At 39.6% G+C, this 22,649-nt stretch overlaps 1 protein-coding gene across 1 annotated transcript in view; it reads left to right on the top strand.

The window, feature by feature from the left end:
* Positions 1-22,649, top strand: part of RHOT2 (ras homolog family member T2) — a 390,839-nt gene that overhangs the window by 9,884 nt on the left and 358,306 nt on the right. Inside the window, 3 exon segments of the mRNA XM_053694715.1 lie at positions 900-958; positions 2,366-2,447; positions 10,683-10,726. Of these exon segments, the coding sequence (XP_053550690.1) occupies positions 900-958; positions 2,366-2,447; positions 10,683-10,726 (185 nt within the window).

Genomic DNA, 22,649 nt, shown 5'->3' with positions numbered 1-22,649 from the left:
TCCACCATAGACTTAAAAATAAATAACTAAAAATAATAGAGCAGGTATGCAAGACGTCACTTCTATAAACAGTTGTTCAAGAGTTACTTTAATTTACCTTTCCTAAAACAAGGCCATAGAACCAAAACAAGCTAGTTCATCATACAATTAAGGGACTTTTTCTTGAGACCCTAATCCATAAAGATTGACTATCAAATCAATTTGGTGAAAAGAAGCCTAGGAAGGCTTCTACACGTCTGTACCTTTCTTCTACAGGATCGAGGTCAGTCTAACATCAAACCTATGTGTTACATTTGTCATATAATTCTTCCGATTGAAAACTCCAACCTAAGAATAAATATCGCAATAAATATTATAAGCAGATCGCTTCTCTTTCTGTATGTATTTAAATTATGACCCTGGTGAATTCTCCTTAAGGGTGATGGGTTAATAGGATGTGGACTCCTTGGCCAATGTGCTTAGAGGGATATGGCTGCACTTCACTGACGAGGCCCTTTAGAAGGCCGACACAATCGTCTGGGGTTGTCATGTTCCTTGTTTAGAGAATAATTACCTGGTATTTTGGGTCTGGACAGACCTTGCTAGGCTGGATCAGAGTGATATACTTCAGGAAAGTTCTCCTCTGTGAAAAGCACAACTGGGCTAAAAGAGGCTTCTCCTAGGTGAAACTCACCATAGAACAAACTACTGAGCTGTTCGTTTTTGGTAGAGCGCGTCTCTTTCTTTCTGTATGTATTTAGATCATGGTGTTTGTTCACTGCCTCTCACTAGTCATTTTATAACTGGGCTGGTTGCTATTATTTGACACATTGTCACCCCATAGTGTGATCCTACAGTGTGGCTGCAGGTAACCCTTTAAGCTAACATCACTCTCACTTCCTCTTTTCATGTATTTTCAGCTCAGGTTGGGAAGACGTCCCTAATTATGGCTCTGGTGGGAGAGGAGTTTCCTGATGAGGTCAGTAGATTTTGTCTAAAACATATTTTTTCATGTTAAAAAATGCTGTGTTAAAACAATTGCTTATAGACAGCTAGTGAACTTCTGAATATTGTAGCATGAGCCCTGTCAAGTAATCATATGTGTAATGATAGAACTGTGCAATATACTTACATTGTTTATTTTGTCTCATTTTCTTGTTTCTATAAGGGACACCTAGACTGCTATTTGGCAGTACTCATAAAAAGTAAAACATATACACTTATTTCTTCAATATTTAAACAACTAATATTATAAAACAAAATACATCTACATTGTATTCTTAGGCTCTGAATACTTTAACTTCTTTGAATATTTCATTATATTTAAAATGTATTTAGCGTTATAATGGGCTTTTAAAGTTGTTTTAAGAAATATACGAATCAGAGGCTTTACCTGATCAATTTTTCTAGCAATATTTTCCTCCAAAAAAAGTTTAATATGTAAATAACGTATTGATTACTGATGGCACAGGCACTATGAATCAGTGGATCACCCTCACTGACTTCAATATTTTGGAAATTTATAGGTCCAAATACCTTTTTATAATTCCATTGGTATTGGATTAAACGTGGTTTGTTGTTATATTTTTAAATCTTTATTTTGACATACTAGTCCCTGAATAAGAAGGTTGCAGCGAACAGAGTTTGACTTTTTCCTATATTTAATTGGACAGTCTACTCCAGAATTGTTATTGTTTAAAAAGATACATAATCCCTTTATTACCCATTCCCCAGTTTATACTTTTTACCTCTGTATTGTCTTCTTTAAGCCTCTGCAGATTGCACCTTATCTCAGACTTGCATTATACCCAATCAGTGCTGACTCATAAATAACTCCACGGGAGTGAACACAATTTTATCTATATGTCACACATGAACTAGTGCTGTTAAGCCGTGAAAAACTGTCAAAATGCACTGGGATAAGAAGCAGCTTTTAATGGCTTAAATTTTTAGATTTTTTTTTTCTTTTATTCTGAACATTCATTTAAAGGAAAATTAAACACTAAATAAATGCTAGACCGAATGACGCATTCAAAGAAAAGATTAGTCTGAAAATAACATGTAGATTTATTTTTTAAAGTTTCATTAGTTTAAATATTAACAAATGAAGTGTAAAGTTTGTGTCTATAAAACAATGGAAGCCTCCATGTTGTAATTTAGTTATAAATGGGTCACTAGAGTGCAGCCAATGCCTGTGCGGAATATAACAATGTTCTGCATTTCCATTTCTAACAGGAACTGAAAAGCTCACAATTTTACAATGGAAGTATTTTTTGCATATATGGTTTATCATTTTACATTACCACCTCAAAGTTTTTAATGTCCCTTTAATTAAAACACAGTTCCAAATCTGCAACTTAATTACTAGTTTTTCTTTAATTTACAGGTTCCTTCCCGAGCAGAAGAAATTACGATTCCAGCAGATGTGACGCCAGAGCGTGTCCCCACTCACATAGTTGATTTCTCCGGTGTGTAAAATCCTGTTATACAAAATATAGAGTCAGATATTTTATTTTGTATTTTTCGAGAAATACAAACATTTAGATCCATGAAAATATAAATATAATAATGTATTGTAAAAGGGTATTAAAGAAACACAGATTTTTTTTTTCAATCTTTTTTTTTTCTTCATTAGCTTTTCTGAATAATGCTTTTCTTTTGCTCTTTATTAAAGGGACAGCAAAGTCAAAATTAATCTTTCATGATTCAGAAGAGCATGTAATCTTAAAGGGACAGTCTAGTCCAAAACAAACTTTCATGATTCAGATAGGGCATGTAATTTTAAACTTTTCATTTTACTTTTATCACAAATTTTGATTTGTTCTTTTAGTATTCTTAGATGAAAGCTAAACCTAGGAGGTTCATATGCTAATTTCTTAGACCTTGAAGGCCGCCTCTTATCTAAAGGAATTTTGACAGTTTTTCCCCACTAAAGGGTGTTAGTTCATGTGTGTCATATAGATAACACTGTGTTCATGCACATGGAGTTACCTAGGAGTCAGCACTGATTGGCTAAAATGCAAGTCTGTCAAAAGAACTGAAATAAGGGGGCAGTTTGCAGAGGCTTAGATACAAGGTAATCACAAAGGTAAAAAGTATATTAATATAACCGTGTTGTATTTGTAAAACTAGGAAATGGGTAATAAAGAGATTATCTAATGTTTAAAACAATACAAATTCTGGTGTAGACGGTGCCTTAAAACAACTTTTCAATTTACTTCAGTTATCAAATGTGCTTTATTCTTTTGGTATCCTTTGTTAAAGATTAAACATAGGTAGGTTCTTAGGAGCTCAAGAGCGTGCATGGGTCTTTAGAAATCTATGGCAGCAATGTTTTGTAACATTGTTTGTAGCAGTGTCCCTTTAAGTCTCTTGATATAATCCATATTTAGGTAAAGAAAAGGCTTTTAAAGGGACACTCATATCAAAATTTAAACTTTCGTTATTCAGATAGAGCATTCAGTTTTAACCCTTTGAGTGCTAATGACGGCTCTGAGCCGTCACAGAGTTTCTCACTCTGGTGCTTATGACGGCTCAGAGCCGTCATGAGCACTCTCCTACCTTGAGGGAGATCTGGGGGCTCCTAACAGCTCCTACCCCGGCGATCGTTGCCTGTAGAGTGACAGGCATCACCGGGGCTTCACGTGATGCACGGTGACGTCACGCACAATAATGTGATGACGTTACCGTGCAACTTTATTTATACTATGTTAAGTATAGGAGGAGGGGGCATACTGCTTAGAAGCCTGTATCTCAGGCATCTAAGCAGCTACAGACCCCCAAGACCCACTGTTGGAAGGGAACCGCCTAATCTTTCCAACAGTGTAAATCTTGGGGGTCTGTAAAAACAATAAAAAAAAAGTTAAAAAATGTTTTTTCAAAAATTAAATAAATTAACCTTAGAAAATATTAGCACCCAGGTGGGAAAGTGCTTAGCACTCAAAGGGTTAAACAACTTGTCAATTGAGTTTCATTAACAAAATGTGTATTTTTATATTTACACTTTTTAGTCACCAGCTCCTACTGAGCATGTGCAAGAATTCACAGAATATACATATATTCATTTATGATTGGCTGATGGCTGTCACATGATACAGGAGGATGAAAATAGACATAATCTGTCAAAAAATAAAATTTGCTACTCATTTGAAGTTCAGTCTAAGTGCTATTCTATTGTCTTGTTATCATACATTTGTTGATTATGCAAATCTACTAGTCCTTTAAAGGGATACTGAACCCAATTTTTTTCTTTTATGATGCAGCAACTTTCTAATTTACTCCTATTATCAATTTTTCCTTGTTCTTTTTGTATCTTTATTTAAGAGCAGGAATGTCAGCTTACTAGCCGGCCCATTTTTGGTTCAGAACCCTGGATAGCGCTTGCTGATTGGTGGGTACATTTAGCCACCAATCAGCAAGCTGTATCCAGGTTCTGAACCAAAAATGGACCGGCTCGTAAGCTTACATTCCTACTTTATAAAAAAAAAGATACCAAAAGAACAAATAAAAATTGATAATAGGAGTAAATTAGAAAGTTGCTTAAGAAAATTGGGTTCAGTATCCCTTTAAGTATTCTTCTTTTGATCATTTAGCAATCCTCTATATGTAGTTGCAGAGGTTTTGGGCACCACTGACCAAGCAACATCTTTTAATGATTTTCTAAGCGATAAGATGTTAATGAGGGTATGAAACTCACACATTTTTATTTTGTGAAACAGACAGAGCATTAAAAAAGTTTCCAATTAACTTCAGTTATGAAATTTGCTTTATTCCCAAGATATCTTGTGTTAAAGAGATACCTAGGTATCTGTAGCACTGCATGGTAGGAAATAGTCTGCCCTCTAGTGGTCTTGCAAATGGATAACATTCTTGCAAAACTGCTGCCATATAGTGCTTTAGACTCATGCACACTCCTAAGCTTACCTACCTGCTCTTCTATAAAAGATACCAAGAGAACGATGACATTTTGATAATAGAAGCAAATTAGAAAGTTGTTTAAAATTGTATGATCTATAGAAATCATGAAAGAATTTTTTTTTTGGTTTCATGTCCCTTAAACTCAGTTACTGTTCATTTGTTGATTTTAAATGATTGGGAAAAATATATATAACTGTAAATGTGGCATATGCATCCGTCCAGTTGAAACACTAGTGATTTCTTTGTAAAATCCCAAAACCTTAAAAAGGGACATGAAACCCTACATTTTTTGTTCATGATTCAGATAGATGGAAAAATTGTTGTTTGTTCTCTTTGTCGAAAATTAGGTAGGTAGGCTCAGGAGCACGAACATATGTAGAGCACTATGGGCTCGATTTATCAAGCCCTTCCCAAACCCCCCCCCTCCCCCTTTGACTGCAGGTTTGCACAAGCGAACCTGTAGTCCAGTATTTATTAAGCATCGTTCATCAGACCGCTGCTTTCCTGCCCTGTTCTCTACAGGAAAACAAAAAGTAGCTGCAGCGATTAACACCAAAACAGTGCATCGTCCCTGGCAGGAACATCTGGAAATACTGCTCCAAATTGCTGCATCTAAAGGGGATGAATATACCGTTGATTTCCATTGTTAAAGGGACACTAAACCCACATTTTTTTTCATGATTCAGATAGAGCATGCAATTTTAAGCAACTTTCTAATTTACTCCTATTATCAAATGTTCTTCATTCTCTTGGTATCTTTATTTGTAAAGCAAGAATTTAAGTTTAGATGCCGGCCCATTTTTGGTGAACAACCTGGACTGTTCTTGCTTGATTGGTGGATAAATTCACCCACCAATAAACAAGTGCTGTCCAGGGTCTTAACCAACAATTGTTTGGCTCTTTAGCTTAGATGCCTACTTTTTCAAATAAATATAGCAAGAGAACGAAGAAAAATTGATAATAGGAGTAAATTAAAAAGTTGCTTAAAGTCTAGAACTTTTTAAGGACGAATATATCCTTTATTTGTTTTTAATATTGCTTTATTTGCACTTGATCACATTAATTGACATCTTAGGTGGAGAATTTCAATCTCCCCGGTCTCGTCCGACCAGGGAGATCGACAGCTCCTGCCCACGCGTGATTGGCTGTGTGTGGGCAGGGGGCGCGGTTGCAAAATGAGCGTTCGTGTGCAATGTTAAATGCGGGCAGGGGCCAGAAGAGATGCCAGACGGACAGGGGTGAATATGTCCGTCCCTGTCTGCCACGGAATGATAAATGCTAGGGATTTGCTCATCTGTGTATCTATCACTGCTGATTGGATCATCGGTGGTTTCTGCTCTGGACCAGCAGTGCTCTGTGGATCTGAGAGGTACTTCTACTGTGTGTTTAATGCCTTTGCGGCAGTTAAAAACACAGTATTGCAGGCTCAAAAGTCTTAAAATTACATGCTCTAACGAATAAGATAATGTAATTTTCAACTATTATTGTCTTTTAATATCATTTTAACACCTTTATTGTGAATTCATGTTTTTTGTAAAAAGCCAGCAGCTAGAAAAGCTTTGCATTCTTCATTTTGTTATTACATTTTCTAAAGAAAAGGGCACCTGCAGAATTTAAATAGAGGAATTACCCTTAAGGGGTATAAATTGTGCTGCTTCACAGAAAACATATCCAAGAGGAAAGAAGCCTATTACATCTGAATCAACGAGTTATCTAATGTAAAATTCCTTATTTTTATTCAACGGCGCAAGGCTATTTTTTTATTCTGTCAGCCATATGAAAAAGTTAGTATCTAAACATTTCAATTTTTTTGCTTTAAAAGGAAGAAAAAGCGGTTTACATTTAAACTAATACGGCTGTATCAGTTGCGGGCTTCCTGACAATGCTCATTGGCTGATTGGCACTACTTGGTAATACTCGCTGAGCGCTAGTAGGAATTACCTATAAGCCAACAAAATATTTATAGGAAGTGCACAAGTTATAAATGTATATTAGTTTGTTTAAAGTAATGGCAAACTCTCCCCTTTTATGAAAATAAATTTTGAATGTTAGTGATATTTCAGATGGAGTTGTACCCTGTACGACACTGGTCTTTATGCCCTTAAGGACCAGCGCCGTACCCTGTACGTTGCTGCAGCCCTGGGCTTCTCTCTGCCGCGATCTTGCTCAAAATTGCGAGATTGCGCTATTTCTGCATGCCTTAACAACTTAAAGCTGCGTCATTGAGGGGGAAGGAGGGGCAATGAGGGGGATCATATGTGGGATCATTTGAGGAAAAGGGATCGGGGAGGGGGGTTTGGGTATTGGGGGGGGTTATATATATATATATATATATATATATATATATATATATATAAGGCCTATTTTACAGCAAACTGGGTACTGGCAGACAGCTGCCAGTACCTAAGATGGCTGCAAATAGGTAGAGGGGGGAGGGTTAGAGGGCTGTTTTGGGGGGGTAAGGGGGGATACTACCCTGCAGAAAACCTATAATTAAAAAACAAACAAAAAACTTTTATTTTTATACTGGCAGACATTCTGCCAGTGCTTAAGATGAGGGTAACCTTTGGGGGTTGGGGGAGGGAAGAGAGCTGTTTGAGTGGGAGGCTGATCTCTACACTAAATTAACCCTACAAGCTACCTAATTAACCCCTTCACTGCTGGGCATAATACAAGTGTGGTGCGCGGCAGTATTTAGCGGCCTTCAAAGTCATATAAGTCTTCTATTTCTGAACAAAGGGGATCCCAGAGAAGCATTTACAACCATTTGTGCCATAATTGCACAAGCTGTTAGTAAATCATTTCAGTGAGAAACCTAAAATTGTGAAAAAGTTAACGATTTTTTTTATTTGATCGCATTTGGCGGTGAAATGGTGGCATGAAATATACCAAAATGGGCCTAGATCAATACTTTGGGTTGTCAACTAAAAAAAAAAATATATAGTTTTGATAGGAAAAAAAAAAAAAGAAACTATATTTTTGTTTAACTGTAGTGATGGCAAAAAATGCTCTGGTCTTTTGGGGAAGTTTTAGTCTGAAGTGCCCGGTCATTAAGGGGTTAATTCATCAGTTGTAATGAAGATGCGCTATAACTTACTTTTTAAAGGGACATAACACTTATATGCTAAATTAATTTAAAAGTGATGCAGCTTAACTGTAAAAAGCTGACCGGAAAATATCACCTAAGCATCTCTATGTAAAAAAGGAAGATATTTTACCTTAAAATTTCTTTAGCTCACCAGAGTAAGTGGTGTGTAAACAGTTATACTTCAGCTGTAGCCCATCAGCAGTGCTGAGGTAATGCTTTGCCTCTGCTGTGATCTCCTGATATTTCATAGAACTTAATTAAACTGAATAGGAAAATAACATGACTGTGCCTGCACATAACAGATGCACACTCCCTTGCAAGTCCTGGGACAAGCAGCCTTACTGGCTGCTTAAAGGGGCAGTCAACACCAGAATTGTTATTATTTAAAAAGATAGATAATCCCTTTATTACCCATTCCCTAGTTTTGCATAACCAACACGGTTATATTAATGCACTTTTTACCTCAGTGATTACCTTGTATCTAAGCCTCAGCAGACTGCCCCCTTATTTCAGTTCTTTTGACAGACTTGCATTTTAGCCAATCAGTGCTGGCTCCTAGGTAACTCCACGGGCGTGAGCACGATGTTATCTATATGGTATACATGAACTAACACCCTCTAGTTGTGATTTAATGTCAAAATGCATTCAGATAAGAGGCGGCCTTCAAGAGCTAAGGAATTAGCATATGAGCCTACCTAGGTTTAGCTTTCAACTAAGAATACCAAGAGAACAAAGCAAAAATGATGATAAAAGTAAATTAGAAAGTTAAAATGATGTGCCCTATCTGAATCATGAATGTTTATTTTGGACTTGATTGTCCCTTTAAAGTATATTTACAGTGGGGTGTGAATACTTTTGAGGTTAAATATTTTCTAGTCAGCCTTTTACAGCTATGCTGCGTCACTTTCAAGGGCTTCAACATTTGGATATCATGTCCCTTTAATGTATATATGAAATTCAAATACTTCAACCCTTTAGCTCACAAGAGTATTTGAATTTTGAAGTTGGCGGCGGAGCGCGGGGTATTTGAATTTCATATCTACATTAAAAAGTAAGTTATAGTGCAACTTCATTAAAACTTATAAATAAAATTCTAAAGTCTAACATCACGAAGATTTGTAAATGCGTTTTTTTTTTCTTTCCAAATATCTTTGTAAATACCATAAAATGTGGCAGTGGCTATTTTTTTTTCTTTGTTTTAGGTTGGAATTACAGCATTTAAAACCACATTTTACTTTTACATCAGATTTTGCACTCATGAACTAAAAAAAGTTGAGATTATTTTAATGATTAATCTCCCTCGTGCATGAAGCACTTTCAGTGAAGGTCGGCTGAAGCTGTTACGGTCTGTTTGTATGTCTTGTACCTTCTGATTGAATATTTATTCTGCTCATTATTCTTGTCAGAACCCAACAAAATGTATCCCAGTAAACTGCATTTCAAGTAAGATTTTTAAATGGACATACAAGCGCAAATATAAAATGCTTTAGTATGAAAACCGGACCAAAAAGCACAATTGACTAAATTGCAACTGACTCCTAGGTTTATTCAACACCTGCAAATAAATTAAATGCATAGTCTGTAGTAATAAGGGGGCCGATTTATCAATGTCTGGTGGACATGATCCACTTTAGCTGAATGCCGACAGCATATGATGTCGGCATTTAACATTGCACAAGCAGTTCTGGTAAACTGCTTGTGCAATGCCGCCCCCTGCAGATTTGCAGGGGGTGTCAATCAGCCCGATCGTACACGATCAGGCGGATTGCAGACTGCAACCTCAGAGGAGGCGTATGCGTTAAGGAGCAGTGAAAGTCAATCCTAGCGTTTTACAAAAGAACTGAAATAAGTGGACATTGGGGAATGGCTAATAAAGGGATTATCTATCTTTTTAAACAACAAAAATTCTGGTGTTGACTGTCCCTTTAACTCCCCAAGGTCTCCACTACATCACAAAGAGATCAGAGTGTTTTCCAGTTTTACTGCATTATATTAAAACATAGTTTCACTATACTGAAAGGAACCAGCTTTCTAGCCTCATAGTGAATGGAGTATAGGTTTCCTAAACTGCATAATTAAATAATATAGTTGAAATAAACTGAATAAAACTGATGTTTTAGATTAGTTTTCCTATAGCAAATAGACTGCTAGTCATGTATTGGTATATGTTCATTGCACCTTAATAAAGGACTTTAGTCCTTTTTTAACAAAAGTGCTGTTGCTATTTATTATATTAAAGTGATAGTAAACTTTCACCTTTGTCTAAACAGATCTGGAATTTTATTAATGTTCTAGATCGAGTTTAATTCATCAGTTGTAATGAAGTTGCAGTATATCTTACTTTTTAATGTAGCGCTAAAATTTAAATACCCTGCGCTCCGGGTACCCACTTCAAAAGTAATATTTTTGTTGTGATAATAGTTTCAAATGTTCTCCAATCTGTTGTGTCAAATATTTAAATTCAAGGAAATGACTAACTTAAACTGTTCCATTCACTCTTGGGAGCTTTGCACATCATTGTGCATGCAATTAGTATAATTTCAGCGCAGATATCAATTCCTTATGTAGTCATTATGTGTTACAACCAAATTAGAGGTTATAATGATCTGTTTTATTATCTTAACGCAAACTTGATTAATTGTGTAAATGCTTTTGTAATATGTAATATATGCCCTGTGCTAATTCTGTACCATTACAGAAGTGGAACAGACAGAAGATGAACTTGGGGAAGAGATAGCAAAGGTAAGTTCAAAAGAAAATGGTAGTATCCTCACGGAATTAAATATTAAAGTGATGGTAAACTTTCTACTTTTTATAATCAGATCCTGAATGTAAGTGATATTTTAGATGGACTTTAAAAGAATAGGAAAGTCAAAATTAAACGTGCCTGTTTCAGATAGATCATGTAATTTTAAGACACTTTTAAATTCATTTTAATTTTCAAATGTGCTTTGTTCTTAGTATCCCTTGTTGAAAAAGAATACGCACATATCATACACTAGTGGGAGCTAGCTGCTAATTGGTGCCTGAACACATTTGTCTCTTGCGATTGGCTAACTAGATGTGTTCAGCTAGCTGCCAATAGTGCAATGCTGTTCCTTCATCAATGGATAACAAGAGAATGAAGCAAATTTCATAATAGAAGTAAATTGGAAAGTTGTTTAAAATGTTACGTTCTATCCAAATCACAAAAGAAAATTTTGGGGTTTACTATACCTTTAATTGATCACTTCTAATGAAGATGCGCAATAACGTACTTTAAAAACTAGCCGTGCCATTCTAATACCGCCCGCTCCTACCGCTCACTTGAAAAGTAATATTTTTTTGTGAGTAAATGGTTTAAACTGTTTTCCAATCAGCGCTCTACCCCTATTACACTTTTATTGTAGCTAGAGCACTGATTGGAGAACAATTTCAAACCGCTGGCTCACAAAAATATTACTTTTGAAGTGGTTGGCGGGAGTGTGAGGTATTAGATTAAAACGTAAGTTAAAGCGCATCTTCATTAGAAGTGATCAATAAAAGTCCATCTAAAATATCACTTTACTTATTCAGCTCACCAGCGTAAGTGGTTTGTTAACAGTTATCCTTAAAGGGATAGTCAACACCAGAATTTTTGTTGTTTAAAAAGAAAGATAATCCCTTTATTACCCATTCCCCAGTTTTGCAACACATCCAACACAGTTATAATAATACACGTTTTACCTCTGTAATTATCTTGTATCTAAGCCTCTGCTGACTGCCCCCTTATTTCAGTTCTTTTGACAGACATGCAGTTTAGCCAATCAGTGCTCACTCCTAGGTCACTTTACGTGCATGAGCTCAATGTTATCTATATGAAACATGTGAACTAATGCCCTCTAGTGGTCAAAATGTATTCAGATTAGAGGCAGTCTTCAAGGTCTAAGAAATTAGCATATGAACCTCCTAGTTTTAGCTTTCAACTAAGAATACCAAGAGAACAAAGCAAAATGTGTGATAAAAGTAAATTGGGAAGTTGTTTAAAATTGCATGCCCTATTTAAATCATGAAAGTTTTTTTTTGGACTTGACTGTCCCTTTAACCCCTTAATGACCGGACCATTTTTCAATTTTCTTACCCTTAATGACAATGGCTATTTTTACATTTCTGCAGTGTTTGTGTTTAGCTGTAATTTTCCTCTTACTCATTTACTGTACCCACACATATTATATACCGTTTTTCTCGCCATTAAATGGACTTTCTAAAGATACATATCATATCTTATAATTTACTATAAAATTTTTTATAAAATATGAGGAAAAAATGGAAAAAAACATACTTTTTCTAACTTTGACCCCAAAAATCTGTTACACATCTACGACCACCAAAAAACACCCATGCTAAATAGTTTCTAAATTTTGTCCTGAGTTTAGAAATACCCAATGTTTACATGATCTTTGCTTTTTTTGCAAGTTAAAGGGCAATAAATACAAGTAGCACTTTGCTATTTCCAAACCACTTTTTTTCAAAATTAGCGCTAGTTACATTGGAACACTGATATCTGTCCGGAATCTCTGAATATCCCTTGACATGTATATATTTTTTTTTAGAAGACAACCCAAAGTATTGATTTATGCCCATTTTGGTATATTTCATGCCACCATTTCACTGCCAAATGCAAGCAAATAAAAAAAAAAATCGTTCACTTTTTCACAAATTTTGTCACAAACTTTAGGTTTCTCACTGAAATTATTTACAAACAGTTTGTGCAATTATGACACAAATGGTTGTAAATGCTTCTCTGGGATCCTCTTTGTTCAGAAATAGCAGACATATATGGCTTTGGCATTGCTTTTTGGTAATTAGAAGGCCACTAAATGCCGCTGTGCACCACAAGTGTATTATGCCCAGCAGTGAAGGGGTTAATTAGGGAGCTTGTAGAGACCTTGAAGGGTTAATTTTAGCTTTAGTGTAGTGTAGTAGACAACCCAAAGTATTGATCTAGGCCCATTTTGGTACATTTCATGCCACCATTTCACCGCCAAATGCGAGCAAATAAAAAAAAAAGTTAAATTTTTCACAATTTTAGGTTTCTCACTGAAATTATTTACAAACAGCTTGTGCAATTATGTCACAAATGGTTGTAAATGCTTCTCTGGGATCTCCTTTGTTCAGAAATAGCAGACATATATGGCTTTGGCGTTGCTTTTTGGCAATTAGGAGGCCACTAAATGCTGCTGCACACCACACTTGTATTATGCCCAGCAGTTAAGGGGTTAATTAGGTAGCTTGTAGAGAGCTTGCAGGGTTAATTTTAGCTTTAGTGTAGAGATCAGCCTCCCACCTGACACATCCCACCCCCTGATCCCTCCCAAACAGCTCTTTTCCCTCCCCCACCCCACAATTGTCCCCGCCATCTTAAGTACTGGCAGAAAGTCTGCCAGTACTAAAATAAAAGGTGTTTTTTATTTTTTTTTAATTATTCATCTGTGATGGACCCCTGCCTTAGCCCCCAACCTCCCTGATCCACCCCAAACAGCTCTCTAACCCTCCCAACCTACCTATTTGCCACCATCTTGGGTACTGGCAGCTGTCTGCCAGTACCCAGTTTTCCCCAAAAAAGAAAGGTTGTTTTTTTTTTTTTTTTTTTTTCTTAAACAGCGGTTTTCTGTAGTGTAGCTGCCCCCCCACCTAACCCCATCCCCCTACCCTAGCAGATCCTATTATTTAAAAAAAAAAAAAAAAAAACGTTTTCTGCCCCCTCTCTCTTCTCTAGTCATTGGTGGCAGTGGTTGCTGCGCGCGCGCGCGCGCGTGCGCACACACACATGCTCGCGCCCGCAGGCCCCCCCTCCGCACGCTCCCAGCATCCGGCGTGCACAAAGCACTTGAAGGAACCGGATGCCGGGGAGCGATGGGCCGCCCACCCGCCTCCCTTGTAAGCTCCCACCCACCCACCAACGGCACCATCGCTACCGGTGCAGAGAGGGCCACAGAGTGGCTTTCTCTGCATCGGATGCTTTTTAAAGGGTATTGCAGTATGCCTCAATATCGAGGCATCACTGCAATACCCTGAGAGCTGCTGGAAGCGATTGCGATCGCTTCCAGCACTCTCTTAGACAACTGACGTACCAGGTACGTCCATTGTCACTAACTGTCAGTTTTTGCAGGACGTACCTGGTACGTCAGTTGTCATTAAGGGGTTAAGCTCATTTTTTTTAACTTTAATCTACATGGTGAAAAAAACAGCTGGTCTGCATCGTCAATGCTGAATTTACACTTTGCTTTAATGTGATCTTGTGGGATTTCACCATCATTTCACAGTATTTCATGATATACTTCTTTAAACAGCGGTGGAAAATAAAGTGACTGTATCTGCACATGCCAGATGCATGCTCCCTTGCAAGTCTTGGGACAAGCATCCTGATTGGCTGCCTAAAGTTCCTTTACAATTAGTTGTGGCTTCTGAGAAAACGTTGAGCTAAAGTATCTTTGCTTTTTTTTTTTTTCTCATATAAATGTTCATGTGATATTTTTTTAAAATATGCTGCATCACTTCCAAGTGATTTAGAATTTGGGTAATATGTCCCTTTAATTTTCAGTCTAAAAAAGAACTATGAAATACTTAAAAACAATGCCACAATATTATATACATTTGAATTGAGGGATAAGTAAACAGTGGATAACAATGGAAGAACTTAATTTTATGGAAAAAAAAATCTAGACCAGTTTTTCTCAACTCCATTCCTCAGGTCCATTAACAGGCCAGATATTCATTACATCTTAACTAGAGCACAGGTGAAATAAATGGTTACTAACCTGCTCTCACCCTTCAGATGATTATTTCGCCTGTGCTCTGGTTAAAGGGACAGTCAAGTCCAAAAAAAAGTTCATGTTTCAAATAGGGAATGCTATTTTAATCAACTTTCCAATTTACTTTTATCACCAATTTTGCTTTGTTCTCCTGGTATTCTTAGTTGAAAGCTAAACCTAGGAAGGCTTATATGATAATTTCTAAGCCCTTGAAGGCCACATCTTATCACATGTTTTTTTATTTGCTTTTCAAAACAGGGGAGAGCTAGTTCATGTGAGCCATATAGATAACATTGTGTGCACACCCGTGGCTTGTGGCACACTGCACTAATTGGCTAAAATAAAAGTCAATAGATAAAAAATAAAATGTCATGTGATCAGGGGGCTGTCAGAAGATGCTTAGATACAAGGTAATCACAGAGGTAAAACATGTATTAATATAGCTGTGTTGGTTATGCAAAACTGGGGAATGGGTAATAAAGGGATTATCTGTCTTTTAAAACAACAAATATTCTGGTGTTGACTGTCCCTTTAAGATAGAATGAAACTCTGGCCTGTTAAGGGTCCTGAGGAGTAGAGTTGTGAAACACTGATCTAGACCAGTGTTTTTCAACCAGTGTGCCGTGGCACACTAGTGTGCCGTGAGAGATCCTCAGGTGTGCCGCGGCAGACTGACAACAGTGCGGGGGTGTCCCTCTTTCAAATTTTGAACTATTGGTAGGTATGTGACAGGCTCATCAGGCATCATTTACAACCATGACATTGACATACATTCATAGACAGCACAGTACAGTGTGTGTATATATATGTATATATATATATATATATATATATATATATATATATATATATATATATATATATATATATATATATATATATATATACACTGTATATATATCCTGCATTAGGCTACAATGTGTGATTTTGTAAAATTTTGGGATGGTGGTGTGCCACAGGATTTTTTTATGTAAAAAAGTGTGCCACGGCAAAAAAAAGGTTGCAAATCACTGATCTAGACTATCTATATAGTTTCCCAAAAAGCCACAAAGATACACCCACCAGGAAGACAAATAATATCTGGTAATGATAATCTAACATAAAATGTAATCATCTTTGTAACTATGAATTTGTACGTGCCCTTCCCTCCTACATAAAGGACAGAAGTGATATACTAAGGATACATCATTTAAATGTTGGTTAGCTAACGTAGTGTAGCGTTTGCACTCAGACAATTAAAATCTTGTAATTTGTCTTTGAAAAGGTAAAAAAAACAAAAGATAACTTAATCATCCTTCAGATCAGTTCCTTTTGAAACTTTTTAAATAACCATCTTTGAATTTTTTTTTGAATGATAAAAGATGAATTAGATGACATCCATACTACCATTTTTTGTAGTGACCTTAACAAATATTTATTCAAGTTCCCTACAAAAAAGGAAACACTAAGGAATTTTTAACCCTTTGAGTGCTAATAACAGCTCTGAGCCGTCACAGAGTTTCTCACTCTGGTGCTAATGACGGCTCAGAGCCGTCATTAGCACTCTCCCACCTTGAGGGAGATCATGGGGCTCCCACCCGCTCCTACCCTGGCGATCGGGCCTGCATAGTGACAGGCATCGCCGGGGCTTCACGTTATGCACGGTGACGTCACGCGCAATGACGTGATGACGTCACCGCACAACTTTATTTATAGTTAACAATGTTAAGTATGGGAGCAGGGGGCATGCTGCTTATAATTCTGTATCTCAGGCATCTAAGCAGCTACAGACCCCCAAGAACCACCATTGGAAAGGTAATCGCCTAACCTTTCCAACAGGAGCAGCAATGCTCTACTAGGAACTAACTGCTGTGGCTACACACACATGCCTCATGTAATTGGCTCACCCAATGTGTTCAGCTAGCTCCCAGTGCGCAGTGCATTGCTGCTCCTTCAACAAAAGATGCCAAGAGGATATATCAAATTTGATAATAGAAGTAAACTTGAAAGTTGTTTGAGTGTATGTTTTATCTAAATCATGAAACAAAAATGGGTTTCATGTCCCTTTAATGGAAGCTAAATATCTAAAAGACAGACTTAAAGGGACAGTCTACCATAGAATTGTTATTGATTTAAAAGATAGATAATCCCTTTATTACCCATTGACCAGTTTTGCATAACCAACACAGTTATATTAATATACTTTTTACCTCTGTGATTACCTTGTATCTAGGAACCTTCTTCCAGTCCCTTGATCACATGACTGTGGCTGTTTATTATCTATTGTCTTAAATAGCATTGTTTTGTGCTAAATCTTCAATAACCCCCTGTGCCTGAACACAGTGTTATCTATATGGCCCACGTGTACTTTCTGTCTCTTTGTGTTAAAAAGAGATTTAAAAAGAATGCGATAAGAGGCAGCCCTCAAAGGATTAGAAATTAGCATATGAGCCTACCTATGTTTAGTTTAAACTAAGAATACCAAGAGAAAAAAGCAAATTGGAAAGTTGAATAAAATTAAAAGTTCTATCTGAATAATTAAAGTTTAATTTATACTAGACTGTCCCTTCAAAGGGACATGAAACCCAAATTTTTTCTTTCATTATTTAGACAGAGCATACAATTTTAATCAACTTTCCAATTTACTTCTATTATTTAATTTGCTTCCTTCTCTTGTTATCCTTTACTGAAAGGTTTATCTAGGAAAGCTCAGGAGCAGCAAAAAACCTAGGTTCTTGCTGGTGATTGGTAGCTACATATATATACCGATTGTCATTGGCTCACCCATGTGTTGTTAGAAACCAGAAGTGCATTGCTGCTTCAGACGGATACCCCGGCTACCCCGACTGGGTAGCTCCGGCCAAAGGGGTCCTGCTTCCTCCCTGCCAACTGCAGCTATGTAGCTTTCAAGTGACCACAGCCTGTAGCCACCCCTGATGCCCGACAGCACCAGTAATCAGGGTCACATCCTGTGGCAGACTCCGGCTACCCAGACTAGGTAGCTCTGCCAAAGGGTCCTTCCTCTGCCTGGAACAGTCTGCTATGTAGCCCAGGAAAGGGATTTTAGCTGGAGCCCACCCAAATAACTAGACATACTAGCATTCAAGTAAAACAGGAACTGATTTTATTGTAAAACATACACTCCTTTTATACACAAAGCTCATTTTGATAAGACACTGAACAATCCCACAATTTTCCCGCCATTCCCGCCCCTCTAGACAGACCGGCGCCTCCATAGCAGGCATAGTCCCACAGAATCTTAGGACCCAGGAGTGACGGTTTCGGTGTGATCCCGGGGGAGCGGCGGCATTTCCATATATATTCATGCCGTGCAACTTACCCCCATTGCTGCGCTAGGTTCTGCGGGAGTTCCAGGAGCCCGGCCAGCCTGAGAGAGGTTAGGCGGGTGTCCGTTGTGAGGAGGCCGATCAGGAGTTCCAGGAGCCCGGCCAGCCTAGAAAGGTTTTCCGGTCAGCGGCCAGCTCTTCTCTGGCAAAGTACTGGTGACAAAAACAAGCAACCAAAAACTTCCAGAGATCGCGGTTGCTCTGAGGAGCCCAAAACTGCTGAGAAACAACAGGGGTGAGGTAATAAGGGGGTGGGGGTTAGCCTTGGGGGTCTGGTACCCGTGACATCTCCCCCCCCTCCAGTTCGGTAGACCCGGCTAGACCCTTAACAGGTTGGCCTGGGGATGTCCGAGGGTGGCCCTCCACTTCTCGGTTGCTGGGGAAGGTTATCCCATCTCTCCTGGGCTTGGGGCCTCCTGGGGGGTTCCTGCGTGCATTTATCCCCTGCGCCTGTTATGATCTCCTTTCTCTTTAAATCCTTCTGACACCTCCCTTTCCACAACCCTTAAAAGGACCATCTGATCCCTATTTGCTTGCTTGATTATTTTAGTGTAACAGGGAAAGTTAGTTGTTAGGACTCTCCACTGTTATCCTGTTATCCAGCCTTTAGTGATTAAATAAGTCACTTCAACTGTCTCAACATTTATCCACATTGGGACTTTGTTTCAATTAACATTTCTTCGCATATTCTAAGGACTTTAACATATCAAGAAGATCTGTATTCTGAACTCTCACCTCTCAGCTTACAAACGGCACTCCGCTCCTGAATAGCAACTCTGTGACGTCATTCAAGCCGACACCAGGCCGGCATATGCAGACAGAGTTCAGACGCCAATCTGTTTACACAAGCTACCGCATCTACAGCCTTTAACCCTGCTTCCTACACTGCTTCAAGGAATACTAACAGCAATCAGTTGGTTTCAACGGAGAAGCTTAAAGGATTTATCACCTCTCTGAAACTAAGAACCGGAGGAGTTATCTACAAACCGCAAGTATCAAAAGCCTTGATTAATACTCTATTGCATGTTTGCTTAACTCCACATAAAGACTTTGCTTATACAAATACCGGAACAACTCTGTTTGCATAATCAGACTTCTTCTCTGCTTAAACTTGAGATTTATTAACTTTGCTTACTAACAACAATGTAACCACTTACTGCCTTCTCAGCAGCACCATTTAAAGCTTGTATTTATTTAAGAAGAGCTATTTTACAACTACAGTGAAAGTTAACTGTGAGTTGTGCTATTATCATTTAGCCTGTTAATTTGGATTAAATACGCTATTTAATCCTTTTCCTTGCTCTTCTGACAATAAGAGTTTTGGATTATTTAAATAGCTACAAATACAACATTTTAGTTCATATAATTGTCTGAACTTTATTCATAAATTGCAAAAGACCTGACAGAAAACATAACAGCGCCCTAGGTGCAGGGACAGTCACACGATGCAACGTCCCAAATAAGTTTGCCTTGCCGGCTCCCAAACAGTTGTTCTCCCAAAAGTTCCAGTGTCCTTAAGTTCCATGGCCACACTGCCTCCCTCTGTGACACTCTGTTGAGTAACAGCTGACCCACCCACAAACAAAGCTAGTGCCGGTTTCCTGGCTGTATCCCCACCCCAGACTGTAGGTTGAGGTTGCTCCTTGGTGGGGCAGGCAAGACTTGGGTGCCCAAACTGGTGGCACCAAATGCAGGGGCGGGTATCCAACAAAGCCATTGCTGATTTCCCGGCTGTAGGTGGAAGATGCTCCTTGGTGGGGCAGGCAAAACTCGGGTGCCCAAATTTGTGGCACCAACTAGATGAGCGGGTACCCCTGTGTGAGAAATACTCCGGGACGAGAAAAGGGTAGAGACCCTGCCAAACTACTGACAATAAGAGTTTTGGATTATTTAAATAGCTACAAATACAACATTTTAGTTCATATCATTGTCTGAACTTTATTCATAAATTGCAAAAGACCTGACAGAAAACATAACAGCGCCCTAGGTGCAGGGACAGTCACACGATGCAACGTCCCAAATAAGTTTGCCTTGCCGGCTCCCAAACAGTTGTTCTCCCAAAAGTTCCAGTGTCCTTAAGTTCCATGGCCACACTGCCTCCCTCTGTGACACTCTGTTGAGTAACAGCTGACCCACCCACAAACAAAGCTAGTGCCGGTTTCCTGGCTGTATCCCCACCCCAGACTGTAGGTTGAGGTTGCTCCTTGGTGGGGCAGGCAAGACTTGGGTGCCCAAACTGGTGGCACCAAATGCAGGGGCGGGTATCCAACAAAGCCATTGCTGATTTCCCGGCTGTAGGTGGAAGATGCTCCTTGGTGGGGCAGGCAAAACTCGGGTGCCCAAATTTGTGGCACCAACTAGATGAGCGGGTACCCCTGTGTGAGAAATACTCCGGGACGAGAAAAGGGTAGAGACCCTGCCAAACTACTGAGGGGAGAGATCGTCTCTCTCTTCTCCCGAGAAGAAGATCTACCGCTGGGGAGGGAGGTTTGCTACCTCCGCTCCATGGGAAACTGCTCTGCAGCTGGGGAGGGAGACCAACTGTCTCCTCCCCCGGGAAGGGGTTCTGCCACTGGGGAGAGTTATCAACATCCGTCTCTCCCTGCAAGGGGTTCTGTGTAAGGGGAGGGGGACGACTACCTCCACTCCCAGGGAATGGCTCTGCCGCTGGGGAGAGAGACCGGCTGTCTCCTCTCCCACGAATGGGTTCTGCTTACGGGAAGGGAGGACGACTGCCTCCGCTCCCAGGTTTCCTGGAGCTGTTGCAGGTGCTGGGCAGAGGCCGGTGGCTCTCTGCCCTGTTGCCAGCGCTTCTGCTAGGGTGGCCCCCTGGTCCAATATCATAAGCTTGGAGCCAGACTGCTGATCGAGATCCAGCAGCCCTGGTTCCCTTTTTTCTTTGTTGGCACTCATCCACGGTCGACCTCCATTAATCCCAGAGGGCTGAACCCCAGATCGGTATAGCCTCAGCACGCTGCTTAACGAGATCTAGCAGCCTCTTGTATTCCTCAACTAGTGCCTCTTCCTGGTCACTTAAAAAATCCAGATTTTTTAGTAGCCAGGATTCCTCCAAGAGATCCAGCTGTTCTTCTTGGAGCCCAGAGATATCCTCCAGAACATGGTCTGCCTCGCTCCCAAACTGTGGGTCCTCTGTCCTTTTTGTAAATGACAATCCAGGGCCGCCAAAGCCCTCTGTGGGGGAGCCATCCTCCAGCCATGGCTGCGCTTGCATAGCGAGCCATTGGAGGGCCTGGTAGCCGTCCTCCACCCACATCTCTTGCTGGGCCATTCTATGTAGAACAGATAGCCATTCCTTCTTTGGCTGTTTTCCCAGGAAAGGCACTCTCAAGGTCCGCCGAACCGGGAACCTTGTGTCATTCATGGGGAGGACCTTTCCATTGTCCTGCTCCTGTTGAAGAGCCTCTCACCAGAGGTCCTGGCGGATCAGGTCCCTCTGTTCCAGCTCGTCCTGTAGGTAAATAGGACCATCCAGCTGAGTCAGCGCCTCCTGTACTCTTCTTAGAAATTAGACTTCCATAGTTACCGGCTACTGTGGCCCTTTCTCCTCTGTCAGCAGGAATTGTGTGGAAGAAGCAGATCCCACCGCTGCCACCAATGTGACGGATACCCCGGCTACCCCGACTGGGTAGCTCCGCCAAAGGGGTCCTGCTTCCTCCCTCCCGACTGCAGCTATGTAGCTGGCAAGTGACCACAGCCTGTAGCCACCCCTGATGCCCGACAGCACCAGTATTCAGGGTCCCACCCTGTGACAGACTCCGGCTACACAGACTAGGTAGCTCTGCCAGAGGGTCCTTCTGACTGGAACAGTCTGCTATGTAGCCCAGGAAAGTGATTTTAGCTGGAGCCCACCCAAATAACTAGACATACTAGCATTTAGGTGAAACAGGAACTGATTTTATTGTAAAACATACGCTCCTTTTATACAGAAAGCTCATCTTGATAAGACACTGGACAATCCCACAATTTTCCCGCCATTCCCGCCCCTCTAGACAGACCGGCGCCTCCATAGCAGCCATAGTCCCACAGAATCCCAGGACCCAGGAGTGACGGCTTCGATGTGATCCCGGGGGAGCGGCGGCATTTCCATATATATTCATGCTGTGCAACTTACCCCCATTGCTGCGCTAGGTTCTCATGCTGTGTCTCACGGCATGAGAACGAGACTCCCATTGGAATCTATGGAAGCCTCATTACATTGAGAGTAATATGACCACACACACTTTAAATGTATGAGCTGGTAACAATATTTTTAAAGAGACAGTCTACACCATAATTTTTATTGTTTTAAAAGATAGATAATCCCTTTATTACCCATTTCCTAGTTTTGCAAAACCAACAGTTATATTAATATATGTTTTATCTCTGTGATTACCTTGTATCTAAGCCTCTGCAAACTGCCCCGTTATTTCAGTTCTTTAACAGACTTGCATTTTAGCCAATCAGTGCTGACTCATAGGTAACTCCACGGGCGTGAGCACAATGTTACCTATATGGCACACATAAACTAACGCCCTCTAGCTATGAAAAACTGTCAAAATTCCTTTG

The sequence above is a fragment of the Bombina bombina genome, chromosome 11 (genome assembly GCF_027579735.1).
Source record: "Bombina bombina isolate aBomBom1 chromosome 11, aBomBom1.pri, whole genome shotgun sequence".
In the NCBI taxonomy this organism is placed as follows: Eukaryota; Metazoa; Chordata; class Amphibia; order Anura; family Bombinatoridae; genus Bombina; species Bombina bombina.
The sequence above is the reverse complement of the archived record's forward strand: the minus strand, read 5'-3'. Positions and strand labels throughout refer to the sequence as shown.